At 50.7% G+C, this 17,467-nt stretch overlaps 1 protein-coding gene across 1 annotated transcript in view; it reads right to left on the reverse strand.

The window, feature by feature from the left end:
* Nucleotides 1–17,467, reverse strand: part of LOC142560586 (lysosomal protective protein-like) — a 260,452-nt gene that overhangs the window by 111,643 nt on the left and 131,342 nt on the right. The window contains exon 4 of the mRNA XM_075672793.1: nt 12,696–12,846. Coding sequence (XP_075528908.1) covers nt 12,696–12,846 — 151 coding nt within the window. The remainder of the gene's footprint in view (nt 1–12,695; nt 12,847–17,467) is intronic.

Here is a 17,467-nt window from a genome sequence, read left to right on the forward strand (position 1 = left end):
TCCCGCCAACACCACCCTCGCCCTCAACGAAACCCTGCCTTACGTTCCCACCGACAGGTGAGAAACCTCTGCTGTAGCGAGAGAAACAGCGATTTCGTCGCATAAAATGCGTCCGTCGCGGAAGTTCGAAATAACAACAAAAATAAAGAATCTACCCGAAAGCGGCAGGAGAGCCCCGAGAAAAATTGTCATATATCTGCGATTCCTTTCATGCGTAGCACGTGACGTAATAGTTACGCGATATTTTGCGACATAAATGTATGAGACTTGGTGTTCCATCGAATCGCATGACGCACACCTACGCATTTCGTTCACATGTGACGAAAGACACAGACGTGGTGAAGACTCCATAGCCAAGATCGCACTGGCGACTGAAAAAGTAGTGCGTCACATACAACGTGAAAGAAATGCATTCGTTAACATTGGGTATACGTCATGCAATTCCACGCAACATGAAGTCTCGTACTTTTACGTCGCAGAAGTATGACGCAATCATTACGTCAAGGACGTCGTCGTGTACCTAAGCCTATACTGCCACCGAAGGGGCGGAGTGATACGTTTCTCCGAACAGCGGCCACAGCGCACCGCGCGCGCCCGCGATCGAAACGTAGTGCGTTGCACAGAGGTGGCTCGGAGGTGCGCAAACGATGCGTGATTTGACGATACGTTACGACTGCGAGTCGCAGTTGTAGTTACATGAAGTAGTTGTTCCGTAGAATGCGCGGCAAATAAAAAAAAATTAATCAGCCCTTCCACTCTGTGAAGAAGGACGAGCAGCGAAGTTGTGGTTTGTTTTTTGCGTTTGCGTTTCTTTAAAGATTTTTTTAAACATTTAGTTAGAAGTAGCGCTTTGTCCGTCGTACATGTTCCTCCTTTAGTCCGCGTCTTCGTAGCGCTCTTTTCTTCAAGTATGCCAAACCAACTCGCCCACATCAAGCTTCTGCTGATGTATATATAGGTATTTATTATTATTATTATTATTATTATTATTATTATTATTATTATTATTATTAAAGGAGACAGACAACGAACGCATCTTTTGACTGTGGAGTGATTTATTCTTATGCTTCTACGAAGTAGGGTGCATTAAAATGTGACTGCCTTCCTATCCGCCATTTAAACAACTGCCCCTGAGGCAGTTATTAACCTCCTCAAGGCGCATCCTTGGTGTTCACGCGTTCCGCACTGTTTCGCGAAGCCACCTTCTCAATGACTACATGGCTCCTCACTAAACCTAGAAGAGGTAATAAAAAAAAAAGAATTGCAATACGAGGAAGTAACTGCGAATGCCGCTAGGTGCCTTAACGACATACTACATATGGACGCCGCCTGCGCCTCGACAGCCCCCAGCGAGATATAAACGAAGACCGATAACGACTCTCCCCCTCCGGGCTATAAATGCCGGCTCCGCGGCCGGAATTTGCAGCGCCCGGAAAGTGTGCACCGAGCAGCGTGCGCGCTGCAATTACGAACGATGGCGGGCCAATTATTTCGGCGATAACGCATGCAGTGCACGCGTTCTCGACGCGTCCATACGAGGTCACGTCTTCGGGCGGCCTCCTGTCAAGGGTGCAGCCAAGCAATCCGGCTTTCGTGCCGGGAAACGCAGCGCGCGGATATAGCGCGACTTGAGCGCGGCCCTGGCTCGATCCGCAGCGTCACGGCCGAAAACGAAGCGTTTAGCGAGATCCGAAAAGCGCCGCAGAGTAGCCCCCAGCGCGCGGGAGCGTACCTGACGTATATCTCAGAAACGCATCACCGGAGGGACGCGCATTCAATCGCAATCCTCGAACGATCAAAACATCGCTCGCCACAAATTTGAGCCGCATTTGGAGGCGGCGCTCGGACTTGCGCGCCGGCTTCACGTACGTCTCGTATGAGAGCATGCGCACGAGCATCCATTGTTGCCAAACTACCGGATGAGGGCTGTTTGGACGCGGGAAATGGAACGTTCTTCGTATACGACCGACGGCGTTGTTTGGTGGCGGACTCGCGCGAGCATTTTGTTTTTGTTTTCTTGGCACACGCCAGGAGGCGCTGCCGGCAGTCGACCATGGTAATAACTTATGTGTTCTTACTCAGTGTATTCAAATATCAAAAGTAGAAAGCAGACCGTTATATGTGGCCTTTTTAGACATTACAGGAGCCTATGACAACGTAGACCGCAACATTCTGTGGGATATTCTGGAAGGGGAAGGCTTAGGTGACGATTGTCTACAGCTTTTGAGAGAGATTTACCTAGAAAATACCGTTTGCGTTGAATGGGAAGGAATGAGGAGCGAGGAGAAAGTTTCTGTCGACAAGGGACTGAGGCAGGGTTGTTCTTTATCCTCGCTGCTGTTTATGATGTACATGGTGAGGATGGAGAGGGCGCTAGAAGGAAGTAATATCGGGTTTAATCTCTCATACAAACAGGCGGGTACAGTAATAGAGCAGCAGCTCCCAGGTTTATTTTATGCGGACGACATTGTGTTGCTAGATAACAAGCAATGTGACTTGCAACGTCTGGCTAATATCTGTGGGCAGAAAGGCAACAATTTAGGTTTGAAATTTAGTGTTAGAAAATCAGGTGTTATGGTATTCAATGAAAACAGCGAACAGACAGTGGAGATACAGGGCCGGGAAATACCTCGGGTAACAGAATATAAATACCTTGGTATATGGATAAACGAAGGCAATAGAAATATGGAAATACAGGAAAAAACAATAACAGTGAAGGGGAAGAGAAATGCAGCCATAATGAAGCACAGAGCGCTATGGGGATACAATAGGTACGAGGTCGTCCGAGGTATGTGTAAAGGTGTAATGGTTCCAGGACTTACTTTTGGAAAAGTGGATGTTTGCTTTAAATCAGGGGTACAGTCAGGACTCGATGGGAACTAAAGGTCAGTGGGTCGCCTTGCATTGGGCGCTCACGGGAAGACTACAAATGAAGCTGTGCAGGGTGATATGGGCTGGACTAGCTTTGAAGTGAGGGAAGCTCGCAGTAAAATTGAGTATGAAGAACGACTGAGGAATATAGAAGAAAGTAAATGGGCGGGGAGAGTGTTCAGATATCTGTAGAGGAAAAACATTTATTCACAGTGGAGGAAAAGAGCTAGGAAGCTTACCAGCAAGTATGCGGCCTGTAGGATGGGAAACACAGCAACAAAGAATGTCAAGCAGAAAGTCAGAGAGACTGAAATAATCTCATGGGCGGCGGCAATGGAAAAGAAACCAGCCATGAGTAACTACTTAAGAGGAAAAAACGAAATCAGGAAAGAAACAATTTATGATAACTCAAAGGGAAGCTCATTACTTTTCGAAGCGAGATCGGGATGCCTTAGAACACGCACCTATAAAGCGAGATATAAGAAGGAAGAAGAAGCATGTGCTTGCTGCGGTAAAGATAGGGAGACTATGGAGCATGTTTTATTATAAGGTGAAGACGTTTACCCAGCGGTCGATTTAGGCACCACTGGCCTCCTTGAAGCCCTTGAGTTCTGCGAGAGCAGTGGAAAAGTAAACATGTCCGCAATAGGCATTAGTAAGAGGCGATTGGAGGATTGGTGGAAGAAAAGTAGGGAAACGACAAAAGACGGAGACGTACAAAAGCACAGTTCGCAACAGTGGATCAGAAAATTTGGGTGTGGTAGTTCATAGTGTTTTTTTTTCTTTTTTATTGTTTAACCTAGGTAGGACATTAGGCAGTATAACAGCAAGAGCTTGGTGGCGCAACCCACCACCCCGTTCCAAAGGGGACGCTCATAACATCCATCCATCCATCCGTGGTCGGACAACCCATCATCACGTCGGACGAAAGAAACATCCTGGAAGCATCAGCCGGTCAGCACTCGGGATAAGCGAGAGACGTTTAGAGTATTTCTTCAAAAAAAAAAAAGCAGGAAACCAGATTGATACGACCGGATCAGCTACAAATTCAGATCAGCTACGAATTGCAGACACTGCGGCGGCGAAGAGACTATCGAACACGTGCTTTGCCACTGTCCTCGATACAGCGAGCACCGGCTGTCACTAGCGACCGCGTTGGCACGCCTTGACGACAGGCCACTTTCAGAACAGTCAGTTTTGGAATGCCGACGTGAACTGTCGTCGCAGCATAAGTCGGTCAAGGCTTTGTTGACCTTTCTACGTGACAGTGGCCTATTAGAAAGACCATAATGACCCCATTTCATCTCTTTTCATATTTTTTTCTCACGTTTTTATTTTTGTCACGCTCTTCTTTCCGTCTTTACTTCCCCTTTCCCTTCCCCTAGTGCAGGGTAGAAAATCGGACGTTTTAAGTCTGGTTAACCTCCCTGCCTTGCACGATGCACAATTGTACTTTCGCAGGACCCGCCGTGGTTGCTCAGTGGTTATGGTGTTGGGCTGCTGAGCACGAGGTCGCGGGATCGAATCCCGGCCCCGGCGGCCTGATTTCGATGGGGCGAAAACACCCGTGTACTTAGATTTAGGTGCACGTTAAAGAACCACAGGTGGTCGAAATTTCAGGAGTCCACCACTACGGCGCGCCTCATAATCAGAAAGTGGTTTTGGCGCGTAAAACCCGATAATTAAATTTTTATTACTGTCGCAGAAAGACAGAACACAGCGGCTATCAACAGGTGATTTCTTCGAAGGAAAGGCGCAAATTTGTATTTTCTTTATCGAACGGCCCTTAATTCATCGATCTGATAGGTTGAGCGATCGCTTCCCTACTGCTGCCAGCCGGCTTTCTTTTTTTTTTTTTTCTTGGTTTAAGTTTTCATCGATGGCACGCAGACGTGACAATCGTTACCTTCATTATATCTTCCCATCTGTTAATGAATTTCTCGTCCGTTCAGGAACCGCTTATAAGTCACTCCCTGCCTTCTTTCGTAGACCGGTAGTCCCAAAGCTTCCGCTCCACGTTTTTTTTTTTTTTTTCAGAATCTATTTGTCACGTCGCGAAAACGTCACCCAGACCTGTTCCAAGCTCTAGAGCGCACACTTCCATGTCACACTGTCTCTCGGTTCACGTTTCTCAATCTCCATTGTGTGCAGCCCTGACGTGTTTGCCCTGTACCGCCTCTCTGCCTACTGGTGTTGCCTGCTCGCCACGTTCCTGACAGTGCTCGTCGGGTTGGCACTCAGCGTCACGACAGGTACGTGCTCCTGCAATGAACGTCACGCTTCGCGCGTCGTCGTTTGCAGCGTTCGTTTCGCGCGCAGCGTTTCGCGCCAAAGCGACACCAAAGGAATCTGGCGCCAGTGGAAAAGCCTTCGCTGGCCCGCGAACGTAATCGACCTTTGCGTAGCGCTCGGATACTCGACACAAGGACGAAAAGTATCCCAACGCACGCTTTTGAAGTAAACGGTCGTCTGGGACGCTTATGTACATGTAGCACACCTTAAGGATGGATATCTTGAAACCGCGGTGCAAGCCTCGATTCTTGCTAAGAAAACATAATTCTACTATTGCTCGGTTTCAATTTCGCAATTGGAACGCGTGCCTTAAAGGCTATTAGCGAATGCAAGTTAAAAACTTCTTTAGCAAATCCTTTTATTTGGTCACCCCTGCATAGCAGTCTTCCGCGGATGTAACGGCCGCCTTTTTAGATAATTCACCCAGACAGACAGACATAGTTGCATGCGCTGCTTGTCACAGGCGATTTTTAAAGAATACGCTCTAATGAACAAAAAGAAAGCCTACGAGAGAAAAAAAAACGATAGATAACAACCAGGTTGTATATAACGCGTCTAATTCATACCAACGGACTCGCGACTCCTTCACACGATGCGAAAACTTGGCGCGTAGAATAGAATCAATCCAAAACGAATTCCACGGCCGACTGTGCGCTGAGAACGATAAAAGAAACAGCGACGCACTTTTTCCGTGAATACATGTCGAATGGTAGAAAAATTACGCAACTCCAGTGAGTCTTACGATGGACGATATTCTATGAATATTATGTGGCCTCGCCCGACGACGCAATTTGCAAAGGCTGTGGACTAGCTAACCCTAACGCAGATCATGTGTGCACCTCGATCAAATGTGCGCTCTGCGATGGAAATCATGTCACGGCAAGCAAGGAATGCAAGAACCGCTTCCAACTCCCCTACGTCGTCCGAAGACGACGAGTTGAAAGAAAACTCGCAGCAAACGCAAGCAAAAGCACCACGAGATCAGGGCCAATCGCCCTGGGTCAGCACGACTTCCCGCCGCTCAAGGACGCCGAGAGTAGCGCCATCAACGACAACGTGGCCGCCAACGCAGGTGCTCGCTTGTCCGGCGAGCGGGGCCGCTCGAGATCGAGGAACCGCGGTCGCCTGTCCTCACGATCGCGAGGACGCTCCAGGAACCCGAGCCAGCGACCCTCATCAAGGATACGATTCGCCCCCAGCCCACGAGTTGGCGGTGATGACCGGTTGACGTGGGCCCAACGAGTTCAGCAGCACCAACAACAGGAGCGACAAGAACAGCAGCACCAACAGCAGGCCGCCAGCCAGGTGAGTCCGATAGCACGGCCAGAGCAAGTAGAAATAGCAAATACGATTAAAAGACTAGAACACGAAAACAAAGAGTTAAGGCAAACCATCACACAACTTGTCGAGGAAATCAGACAACTCAAAACGCCACCACCCCACGACTCTAATCAAACCGAAGTAACATCAGAACCCATGGTAGTGGAAGTACCGGTCGTGGAATCCACGCGCAATCCGCATAAGAGAAAAGCCGTGACAAACACACATCCATCGAGCACGGACAGCGACATTAGGGAAATCAGGGAACTGCTCAGCGGGCTTCCGTCGCGTCACTAAAGGAAGGGCAAGACAAACTTGCGACGACAATAGGGACCCTCAAGGAAGGTTACGACAGGATAACGCTACAGATCAACCACATGATGGAGACGATCAACATCCATGGCGCAAGGCTCAACGCGCTAGAAATGGCAGACCACCCGTCTGTGACGTCACAGCCTACTATCACCAAGCTACCTCGAGCATTGTCGCTCGATAAACATAGCAACAACGTGGCCTCACAAAGGCCACCCAACGCCAACAACAAAGATGGCTGTGCAAACTGAAACGTTTCGCCTTTGGCAATGGAATTGTAGGGGCTACGTCCGTAAAAAGGCCCCCTGCAACAATACATTCGAGCCAAAAAAGACAAACCCCAAGTCATTCTCCTACAAGAGACAAATACCGCTACACCCTCGCTACCCGGCTATGACGTGACCGCAACGACACCGCAACACAAATGTAGAGGTATCGCCACGTTGGTCAGCAACAAGCTAGCCCACACGACACACAACATTAATCACGACCGCAGCAATTGCGAATTCATTCTCACGGAAGTCTTCCCTAGAGCCAAGAACGCCAAGAGCATATTCATACTAAACGTTTACAGCAGCCCCAAGCACAGAGCACAAAAATTTAAGCAAATACTCCAGCTCGCCCGCAACCATGCCGGCGACAACCCCGTGATCGTGGCCGGGGACTTCAACGCCCCTAACACGGCCTGGGGATACGTCGCCAGCGAAGCCAAAGGCAAGGACTTGCTAAACGACGCCGATGAACTTGACCTAACGCTCATCACGAACCCCGAGTACCCCACAAGAACGGGTAACTCGGTCAACCGCGACACAACGCCAGATCTCACTTTCGTCCGCAACGTTCCACACTATCAGTGGAACAACCTCTTCGAGGATCTGGGCAGCGATCATCACATTGTTGAGACAACAATTGACACCCCATCCAGAGGACCCAGAAAAATGACGTACGTCGATTGGGACAAGTTCCGCGAGTTCAGACACGAACGCCGAACAGGCAACGAAACAATGGAACAATGGACGTCGCAACTAAAGGCCGACATTAAGGCGGCCACGAAGGAAATAGAGACAGATCTTCCCGTTCAAAGCATGGACAGCCGACTGGCCCACATGCTCGAAGCCAAACAATCGCTCACCAGGAGATGGAAAGAACAAAGACACAATCGACGGCTCAGGAAAAGAATTTCTTCCCTCAACCGGCTGATTGCAGAATATTGCACGCAACTATCTAACCAGCAATGGAACGAGGTGTGCGACGCCGCGGACGGCCGCATCAGCAGCGGGACGACGTGGCACCTGCTCAAACATCTTATAGATAGAACCAAAACCAAAGCGGACCAGGGTCGTACGCTGAACAAGATCATGCACGAGGAACTCAAAATTACTACGGAAAATGAGCTCATTGACCGTCTTGCCGACAAGTACCTCCCGCTGGCCAAAAATGCTAGAGGCACGACCGCCGATGCATATCGCGGCAAAGCCAACCCAGAGCTTGATCGGGACTTCTCAACCGAAGAGGTGCGCACGGCGCTTCAGAACCTAAACAGCAAGTCAGCGCCGGGGCCGGATGGCGTAACTAACAAGGCACTTAGAAACCTCGACGAAACCTCAATCGAAACCCTCACAGAGGAAATCAACAAAATCTGGAGGAATGGAGCACTACCAGAAGACTGGAAAACGGCCCTTATCGTGCTCATCCCAAAGCCGGGCAAGGCGCCCAACATCAATAACCTCAGACCTATCTCGCTGACGTCTTGCGTCGGCAAGGTAGCCGAGCACGCGGTCCTAAACAGGCTCTCGAAACATCTCGAAGATAGAGATGTCTACCCCGCAGCAATGATCGGCTTTAGACCCGGGCTATCCACCCAAGACGCCATGAAGCTCCTCAAGCATCAGATCATTGACGCAGACACGAGAGACGCGAGAGTAATCCTAGGGCTAGACCTCGAAAAGGCATTCGATAATTTATCACACGACTACATACTCGACACGATCTCCAACCTCGACCTCGGCACGAGACTCTACGCTTATACAAAATCGTTCCTGAGCGACAGAACGGCCACCCTCCGTCTAGGGGAAATCAAGTCCCAGAAATACAAACTCGGAGGCAGGGGCACCCCGCAAGGTTCTGTCATCTCTCCGACGCTTTTTAACCTTGCGCTAGCTGGCCTAGGCAAGAAACTGGATCAAATCGAGAACGTCAAATACACGATATACGCCGATGACGTAACGCTCTGGGTCCCCGGAGGTAGCCTGGGATCAATTGAAAGCGCTCTGCAGGAAGCGATCGACGTGATCGAGGAATACCTCGCTCCCACCGGCCTGCGATGTTCGCCTGCGAAGTCGGAGCTCCTCGTCTACAAACCATCGAGGAGCGGTCCCAAACCAAAGAACGAAATCAGAGACACACACGTCGTTACTCTCAGAACAAAAGACGTAGGAACCATTCCACACGTCAGCAAAATGAGAGTCCTTGGGATGTTCATTGAGAGCAACGGCTCTAACGCCGCTACAGTGGAGAAGATCGTGACAAAGTCGAATAATGCATTGAACCTCATACGACGCGTAGCCAACAGACAACACGGCCTTAAGGAAGAAAATCTTCTCAAGCTAACACACGCCTTTGCGCTATGCCACTTCACCTACGAGGCGGCCATGCACAGATGGAAGGTAGCGGAGAAGGACAAACTCAATGTACAACTGAGGAAGCTAGTCAAACTAGCGCTGGGAATCCCCAAGAACACCGAGACAGAGCTCCTGCTGCAACTGGGGGTACACAACACACTTGAAGAAATCGCCGAAGCTCAAGAACGGGCTCAATGGACAAGACTCTCTGGAACCAAACCGGGTAGAGACATCCTAGCCAAACTAGGTCATGACACCACAGTAATCGAGAATCTATATCAAAGCGTTCCGACGGACACACGCAACTTTTACACGGTTCGCCCACTGCCGCGGAACATGAACCCGGCGCACCATCAACCCAGAAGGCTGGCACGCGGATCGTTCATCCTGCGCGAAATACGTGATAAGAAGATCCTAGCCTGTTTCGTTGACGCGGCACAGTACCCAACCAGGAAAGCCTTCGTTGCCACCACGATCAATAAGCAAGGTCAAGTGAGAAACGCTCTCACAGTCAAGACCCACAAGTCCGAGATAGCAGAACAGGTTGCCATTGCACTCGCGCTCACAGACCCGACTACCACCCACGTCTACAGCGATTCACGCTCGGCCGTCAAAGCCTTTCAGAAAGGAGCAGTTGCAAGACAAGCACTACAAATAATCAATAGATCCGCACCGCTGCAGCATCACACCATCTGCTGGTTCCCGGCACACCTCGGAGAGATCGAGGACGCCCCTCGCAATCTCAATGAGATGGCTCACAGGAGCGCGCGAGACCTCACCTTCCGCGACGCCCCCTATTCTGGTCGTGACCATCCCAGCGAGAATCGGGACCCTCCCTCCACATATAACGAGATCATAAAGCACTTTTATCTAGACCGCCGAATATACAGCACACCTCACAATAAGCTCACCAGGCCTCAAGCCCTGACGTTCAGAATGCTTCAAACAAACACGTACCCCACGCAGAACAGACTACACCATTACATGCCTGACCTATACAAAACATCATATTGCGAAAATTGCCATAGAACACTAGACGTACATCACTTGCTCTGGCCGTGTGGTCGGACCCACGCAAACAAGGATCAAGACTCCGCCAGGCTACAAGACGCATTACGCAGCACGGACCTGGCGGAGCAGCTCTGGGCCGTCCAGCGAGCCCACGATGCGGCCAGGGAGTTACAACTCCCGGTCCCAACGTGGGAGTAGCCCGCTCTATGGGACCTTGCGCCCCGTAGCTCGCAGGACCTTTCTATAAAGTTACTCCATCCATCCATCCATCCATGTGGCCCAGTCATCCATTTCAAGAAAAAAAAATTGTCTCATATCCACAATTTAGAGTTATTTTTTACTTATGCGGAAACGCGATTTTTTTTTAATACCGGCATCCACATGATATGGGATTACGGATATGTAAGGTATCAAGCATACGAGTTTCTTTATTGGGGACATACAAAGCATTCACTAGATTCTAAAACAACAAAATAACCCCCGCCCTCCTTGAGGCGTATGTTGTCCCGTAACAATAATTATCATTTGTCTAGCCTGTGTTTCCTGTCTTGAAAACTGTACGCTCGCTATTTCTCTGTCAAGAATGCTATGGTACGCTGACAATTCGCATGCCGTTTGTGATCTAGAATTACCAGGCGCACGGCGTTAAAGAAAGTAAAGGCAAGCAAGACAGATGACGACTATTGTTTTAAGACAAAATAAGCAGCAATGTGTGCAAAATTTCTTTTTTAGGATGTCGTGACGAAAAGAAAACTCACCGCGCCGAAATTTATACTTTAGTGTCCTTAAAGATGCTCAAAACTGATCAACTGGATATCAATGCTTCTGCATTCACAACTCATAAGAAGTACTTAGGTGTCCTCGTATTTTTCCGCTATAAAACAACATGCTTGCCGAGCAAAAAATAATGTGTTCTCAAACAGTAGTGCGCAAAACTGGCATTATACAGTCCTGACTGTTTGTAGTGCCCTCTGGTGCGCCACAACAAGCACTGTCACTTTTGGGTGCCCGGACATAACTATCCGTAGTCGACAAAAAACTGTCGAGCTCCACTACGGATATTGCAGAACTATAAATATAGTATCTCCTCGCGAGACCTCTGGTATACAGTGTAATTAATACACGATGACATTATTCCTTTTCAGCATTAACTCGGGAGGAATTACGCAAAGTATTAATTCAGAATATGAAATCAGATGAGTCCAAAACTGTGCAAAAGTGGTTTCGGCATATTCTTGCCGTCAGGTTCCAATAAAATGGACAATAATTTGATCTAGACTGGTGTGGACTTACTGATGATGGAATGGACTCGTGAAGTACGTTTCGCCAGTGTATTTCTAGTAGCGCCAGTTGCCATGAAAATTCAGGATGTAGTAACATGAAAACTTGTATACCATATGATGTTACTCCTTCATGCCCCGTTGTTAACTCCTACAAAAGTAATTTTTAACGACAAGAAGATACATAAGGAAAGCGTTTCTTTTCGCTACGTACAGTCGACTCTCGTTAATTCTACCTCGGTTAATCATAATTTACGCTTATTCGAACGCACTGAAAAGTTCTTGCGAAAAAACATGCGTTGCTATAAAAGGAAAACCCGCTTATTTCGAACTCGAAAGTATGGAGCTTCGGTTAACTCGATTTCCACCAACCCGCAACAGTGCCCCGTTTAGGCAAGCAGCGGGTACCATAACCTTGAAAACAATAAATCCAGCAGACGATACTCTTGCTTCTCTAGGCGTGAAGTTGTTTTATGTAAATTTATTTTTATCTTTTACTGGCCGACGCTCCTACCGCCCGTGAAACAGTTCGTTGGCGCTTGCTTTGTGACATGTGACGCTGAGCCAGCGTTTAAACATGTGCGCACTCTATGCTCCATGCTTTTTGAGTCGCGCATCAAGAGCGAGAAACAAAAAGACGTTACGGACTACCTCAAGCAATAAAAAAAAATTGAATCTGTTCCTTTTGCTCCCGTTCGTTAACTTGCCCTTTCGAATAATACAACATACCTTGCGATTCCGCAAGGGTCGACTTAACGAGCACCGACTGCATACATGTAGATACTGTGTTCAGCACGCGAACGTGTTAAAAGAAAATGGTTTTTACACGTTCGTTTACATAAGAGTCGGCAATAAGAACCGACTTGAAAAAAAACAGTTACGTCCGCGAGCTGTCTGCGTATCTGGAGGAACTTCGCAGTTGCTCCGAAATGCGAGCAATCACATTATGTAACTCTCGGGCGAAGTTACCTTGCGAAAGTGGACTCACAAAAGTTGACACGGGCGTACGATGAGCCAGGCGATGAGCCAATGTGACCTCTTCTCTTCCAGCCCGGGCCAGCGACAACCTTGAGAAGAGCATGAGCCTGTCAAGTCCTGTAGCCTTGAGGTTCTGGGCCTGGACCGGACTGCTTCCGCGCCTGAAAAAGGTGAGCCGATTTGTAACGGGTACCAAACTTTACTGGGCAGCTGTAATGGGTACCTCAAAAAGAAAAACACATCGGGCTAGTGGCACCATTTAGTGCCACAGAGTTTACTTAACGGGGACGCAGTGATTTTTTTTTCAGTAACAAACTATATTCTACTTATCAGCTGGCATAAAGCGTCGGAAGCGGTTCAATTTACAACAAACAGTCCTTTTTATATAGGTTGTGAAGAAGAAGACGCGCCTCGCGGCACAGACACATCGCCAACGCGCGGCTCGGCCCCGCTCGCGCTGTTGATTACTGTCGCCTTTTTTGGACAGTGCTTCGGGCTGTCTCGCCGTTCCCGGTCGCCGCGCTTTTGCCTTAGGAGCCGCCAATAAACCTCTTCTCAATTGGTGGAGGTGCTGGGACTCAAACCCCGTCGCTTGTAACCCTGGAGCTGCGATCAAGAACGCTATCGCCCGCCATGACCGACAGCTCATCCCAAACGGCGCCGACGCCACAGTCCGTCACTTGCACCGGCGTTGCACGACAACGCGACGCCAAGATCTTCAGCGGTGCAGACGACGAAGACGTAGAAGACTGGTTGGCGTCATATGAACGGGTGAGCGCGCACAACAAGTGGGATGATCCAGCGAAGTTAACCCACGTCATCTTTTATCTGGCTGGTGTTGCCCAACTCTGGTTTCACAACCACGAAAGCGACTTACCCACATGGTCAATCTTCAAGACAACCTTTACAGAAGTGTTCGGCCGACCCGCTGTTCGCAAACTGCGCGCTGAACAACGCTTGCGCGCCCGAGCACAGCAGACGGCAGAAACATTCACGAGCTACATTGAAGACGTCGTGGACCTGTGTAAACGAGTCAACGCGGCAATGCCCGAAGCTGAGCGAATTCACCATATACTGAAGGGCATCGATGACGGCGCTTTCCAGATGCTTCTAGCCAGGAATCCGCGCACTGTGTCCGAAGTCGTCAGCCTATGCCAAAGTTATGATGAGTTACGGAAGCAACGCGCTTCGACTCGGCGTGCTCTGGGCAGCGACGACTTGGTGGCAAGCCTTGACAGCATGTACGACCCATGCTCATTACTGCAACGGGTCAAGGACTTCGTGCGTGAGGAAGTTGCCCGCCAACTTTCTTTAGTCCCCTTCACTCAGGAGCCCACCTCCCGTCTTCCAAACACGCTCCGCACTCTCATCTCCGAAGAGGTCGCTCAAGTTGTCCCTTCCGCACACCATCAGCCGCCTGCAGCCACGAATCTCAACTCTGCTCTGGCAGTGCAGCCTGTCGCGACTCCTCCCACCTATGCGCAGCCAGTCCTGCCTGTGGCTGCGCCTCTTACGTACGCGCAGGCAGTACGCAGGCCTCCGCCTGCGTCTTTCGCGACCCATTCCCAACCGGTGCCACCGGAAGCCCATGCTGCATCTTGGACCGCACCGCGAGCTAATCCTTGGAGGACGCCTGATAATCGTCCCATCTGCTATTCTTGCTGCACTCCTGGACACGTCGCCCGATATTGCCGACGTCGGCCTCAAGCGTTCGGCGACGCCTCTCGGCCCTTCCAGTACGGCAGCCAGCCCTTTCGCCCATACGCCACTCCTTCCCACCAACCGTATGCTCGTGCTGACCTTCCAGAATTTCCTTCGCGTCGCTCGCCATCCCCTCGCCGACGCTCGCTCTCCCCAATGCGTCGGCGACCCGCACCACCTGACCAGGAAAACTGAACGTCGCAGTTCACGAGGCAAGAACTGCGCCCCATTCGAACTGTCTAAGTCCTCGCGCCTGTCCTGCTAACGTGATCGAAATTAGTGTAGAAGGTGTTCCTGCATTCGCTCTTGTGGATACCGGCGCAGCCGTTTCTGTGATAGCCGCCAAACTGTGCCGTTCGCTGCGCAAGGTGACCACGCCACTTTCTGGACTGTCGCTTCGTACGGCAAGCGCTCAGCACGTCACTCCGCACGCAGCCTGTACTGTACGTGTGCTTATTCACGGCATTGTTTACATAGTCGAGTGCATTGTTCTTCCCACCTGCTCGCATGACGTCATCCTCGGATGGGACTTCTTATCCCGTCATAAAGCCGTGATCGACTGCGCACGCGCCGAAGTTGAATTTTCCCCTTGTGACGCACCCTTGCACGAAGATTGTGACCGCCCTCCTAAACTTACCGTGCGCGAGGATACAGATATTCCACCTGGCTCCTTCGCTCTCGTACCCGTCTCTTGCGATGCCATCACTGATGCAACGGTCCTCTTCACACCTTCCGACCTCTTCATGAGCCGTAAATCTCTCCGACTACCCTTCGCAACACTTGACATGGCTGGCGGCTGTAGCAATATATACTTTTGCAATCCCCTCTGTGCGCCTATTACATTGCTCGTTGGTGAATGCCTTGGCATCGTGGAACTCCTCGACTCTTCGTCTTTGGTTGACGTCCCCGGAGACTCTTTTGATGTCGACTCCGGCCAGTCGTCTTCGATTTCCGCGCTTGAAGAGACGTCCAAGGATGCTTTCTCGAGTGCCATCGCCGATACCCTCACACCTGCCGAACGCGCCGACCTTCTTGATCTCCTGCACCACTTTAGAAGTTCATTCGACGTTTCACAACCTCACTTGGGCCGCACGTCGGAAGTGCAGCACTACATTGACACCGGTTCACATCAGCCGTTACGTCAACGACCCTACCGCGTCTCGGCCGAAGAGCGTCGTGTCATTACCACCCACGTCGAAGATATGCTGCGCCGTGACCTTATTCAACCTTCGCACAGTCCCTGGGCATCGCCTGTCGTTCTAGTTCGCAAGAAGGACGGGTCTATTCGCTTTTGCGTCGACTACCGTCGGCTAAATAAGGTAACGCGCAAAGACGTCTATCCTTTGCCGCGCATCGACGACGCCCTCGACAGTCTTCAGGGAGCAGAATTCTTCTCGTCCCTTGACTTGCGTTCGGGGTACTGGCAGGTACCGATGGCTGCAGCCGATCGCCAGAAAACCACATTCATTACGCCTGACGGCTTATATGAATTTAACGTAATGCCGTTCGGGCTTTGTAACGCCCCTGCCACCTTTGAACGACTCATGGACAACACGCTGCGTGGCCTCAAGTGGTCCATATGTCTGTGTTACCTCGACGATGTCGTGGTTTTCTCGCCTGATTTTCCGACTCACCTGCTCCGCCTCAGACTTGTTTTGACCTGTCTAACGACCGCTGGCCTCCAACTCAACCTCAAGAAGTGCCGCTTCGCCGCGCGAGAGCTCACCATTTTAGGCCACGTTGTGTCCAAGCACGGCGTTCTACCCGATCCTGCAAAACTTCGAGCTGTCGCTGAGTTTCCGAAGCCTCAGACCATCAAAGAACTTCGGAGCTTTGTGGGCCTATGCTCATATTTCCGGCGCTTTGTTCGGAATTTCGCATCGATCATGGCGCCATTGACTCAGCTTCTGCGCGGTGACACCACGCTCTCCTCCTGGTCCCCTGCATGTGACTCCGCCTTCGCTACGCTGCGTCGTCTTCTCACCTCCCCACCTATTCTTCGCCATTTCGACCCGTCGGCTGCAACTGAGGTACACACAGATGCCAGCGGGGTCGGTCTCGGCGCCGTCCTCGCCCAACGAAAGCCAGGCTACCCCGAATACGTAGTCGCCTATGCGAGTCGCACGCTGACGAAGCCTGAGGCCAATTACAGCGTGACCGAAAAAGAGTGCTTGGCCTTAGTATGGGCACTTGGCAAGTTCCGAGCATACCTGTACGGGCGCCCATTCGACTTGGTCACAGATCACCACGCGCTTTGTTGGCTTGCCAACTTGAAAGATCCCACTGGCCGCCTAGCCCGTTGGGCATTACGCATCCAGGAGTACGATATTCGCGTCGTATACCGCAGTGGGCGAACACACTCCGACGCCGACGCCCTGTCTCGTTCACCTTTACCTCCAGACTCGGCCTGCGGAACAACTTCCGCACACTCCATCTCATCTCTCGACATGGACTCCTTTGCCACCGCACAACGTCGTGACCCGTGGATCGCGTCTCTCTTCGACTATCTTTCTGGATCATCGACTATCCCTGTATCCCGAACCCTCCGACGCCAAGCAGTTCATTTTGCCATTCGTGACCAGCTGCTCCACCGACGCAATTACTCTCCTGAAGGCCGTCGGTGGCTTCTGGTGATTCCCCGCAGCTTAAGGTCACAAATATGTGCCGCTTTCCACAACGATCCACAGTGTGGCCACGCCGGAGTCTTCAAGACGTACGAACGAATTCGCCACCGCTACTACTGGCGCGGCATGTACAATTTTGTACAAAAGTTCGTTCGGTGCTGTCTTGACTGTCAACGCCGCAAATCGCCGCCTTTACGCCCGTCTGGTGCCTTGCAGCCGCTCCCGTGCCCTACCACACCCTTCGATCGCGTCGGCATCGACCTATACGGCCCGATTCCTATGACTCCAGACGGCAATCGGTGGATCGTAGTTGCTGTTGACCACTTGACACGCTACGCCGTAACTGCTGCTTTACCAAGTGCTACGGCACGGGATGTAGCCTTTTTCGTTCTACATCGCTTCGTGCTTCGACACGGCGCACCTCGAGAACTCCTCAGCGATCGAGGTCGCGCCTTCC

This window comes from Dermacentor variabilis, chromosome 10 (genome assembly GCF_050947875.1).
Source record: "Dermacentor variabilis isolate Ectoservices chromosome 10, ASM5094787v1, whole genome shotgun sequence".
NCBI classification, from domain to species: domain Eukaryota; kingdom Metazoa; phylum Arthropoda; class Arachnida; order Ixodida; family Ixodidae; genus Dermacentor; species Dermacentor variabilis.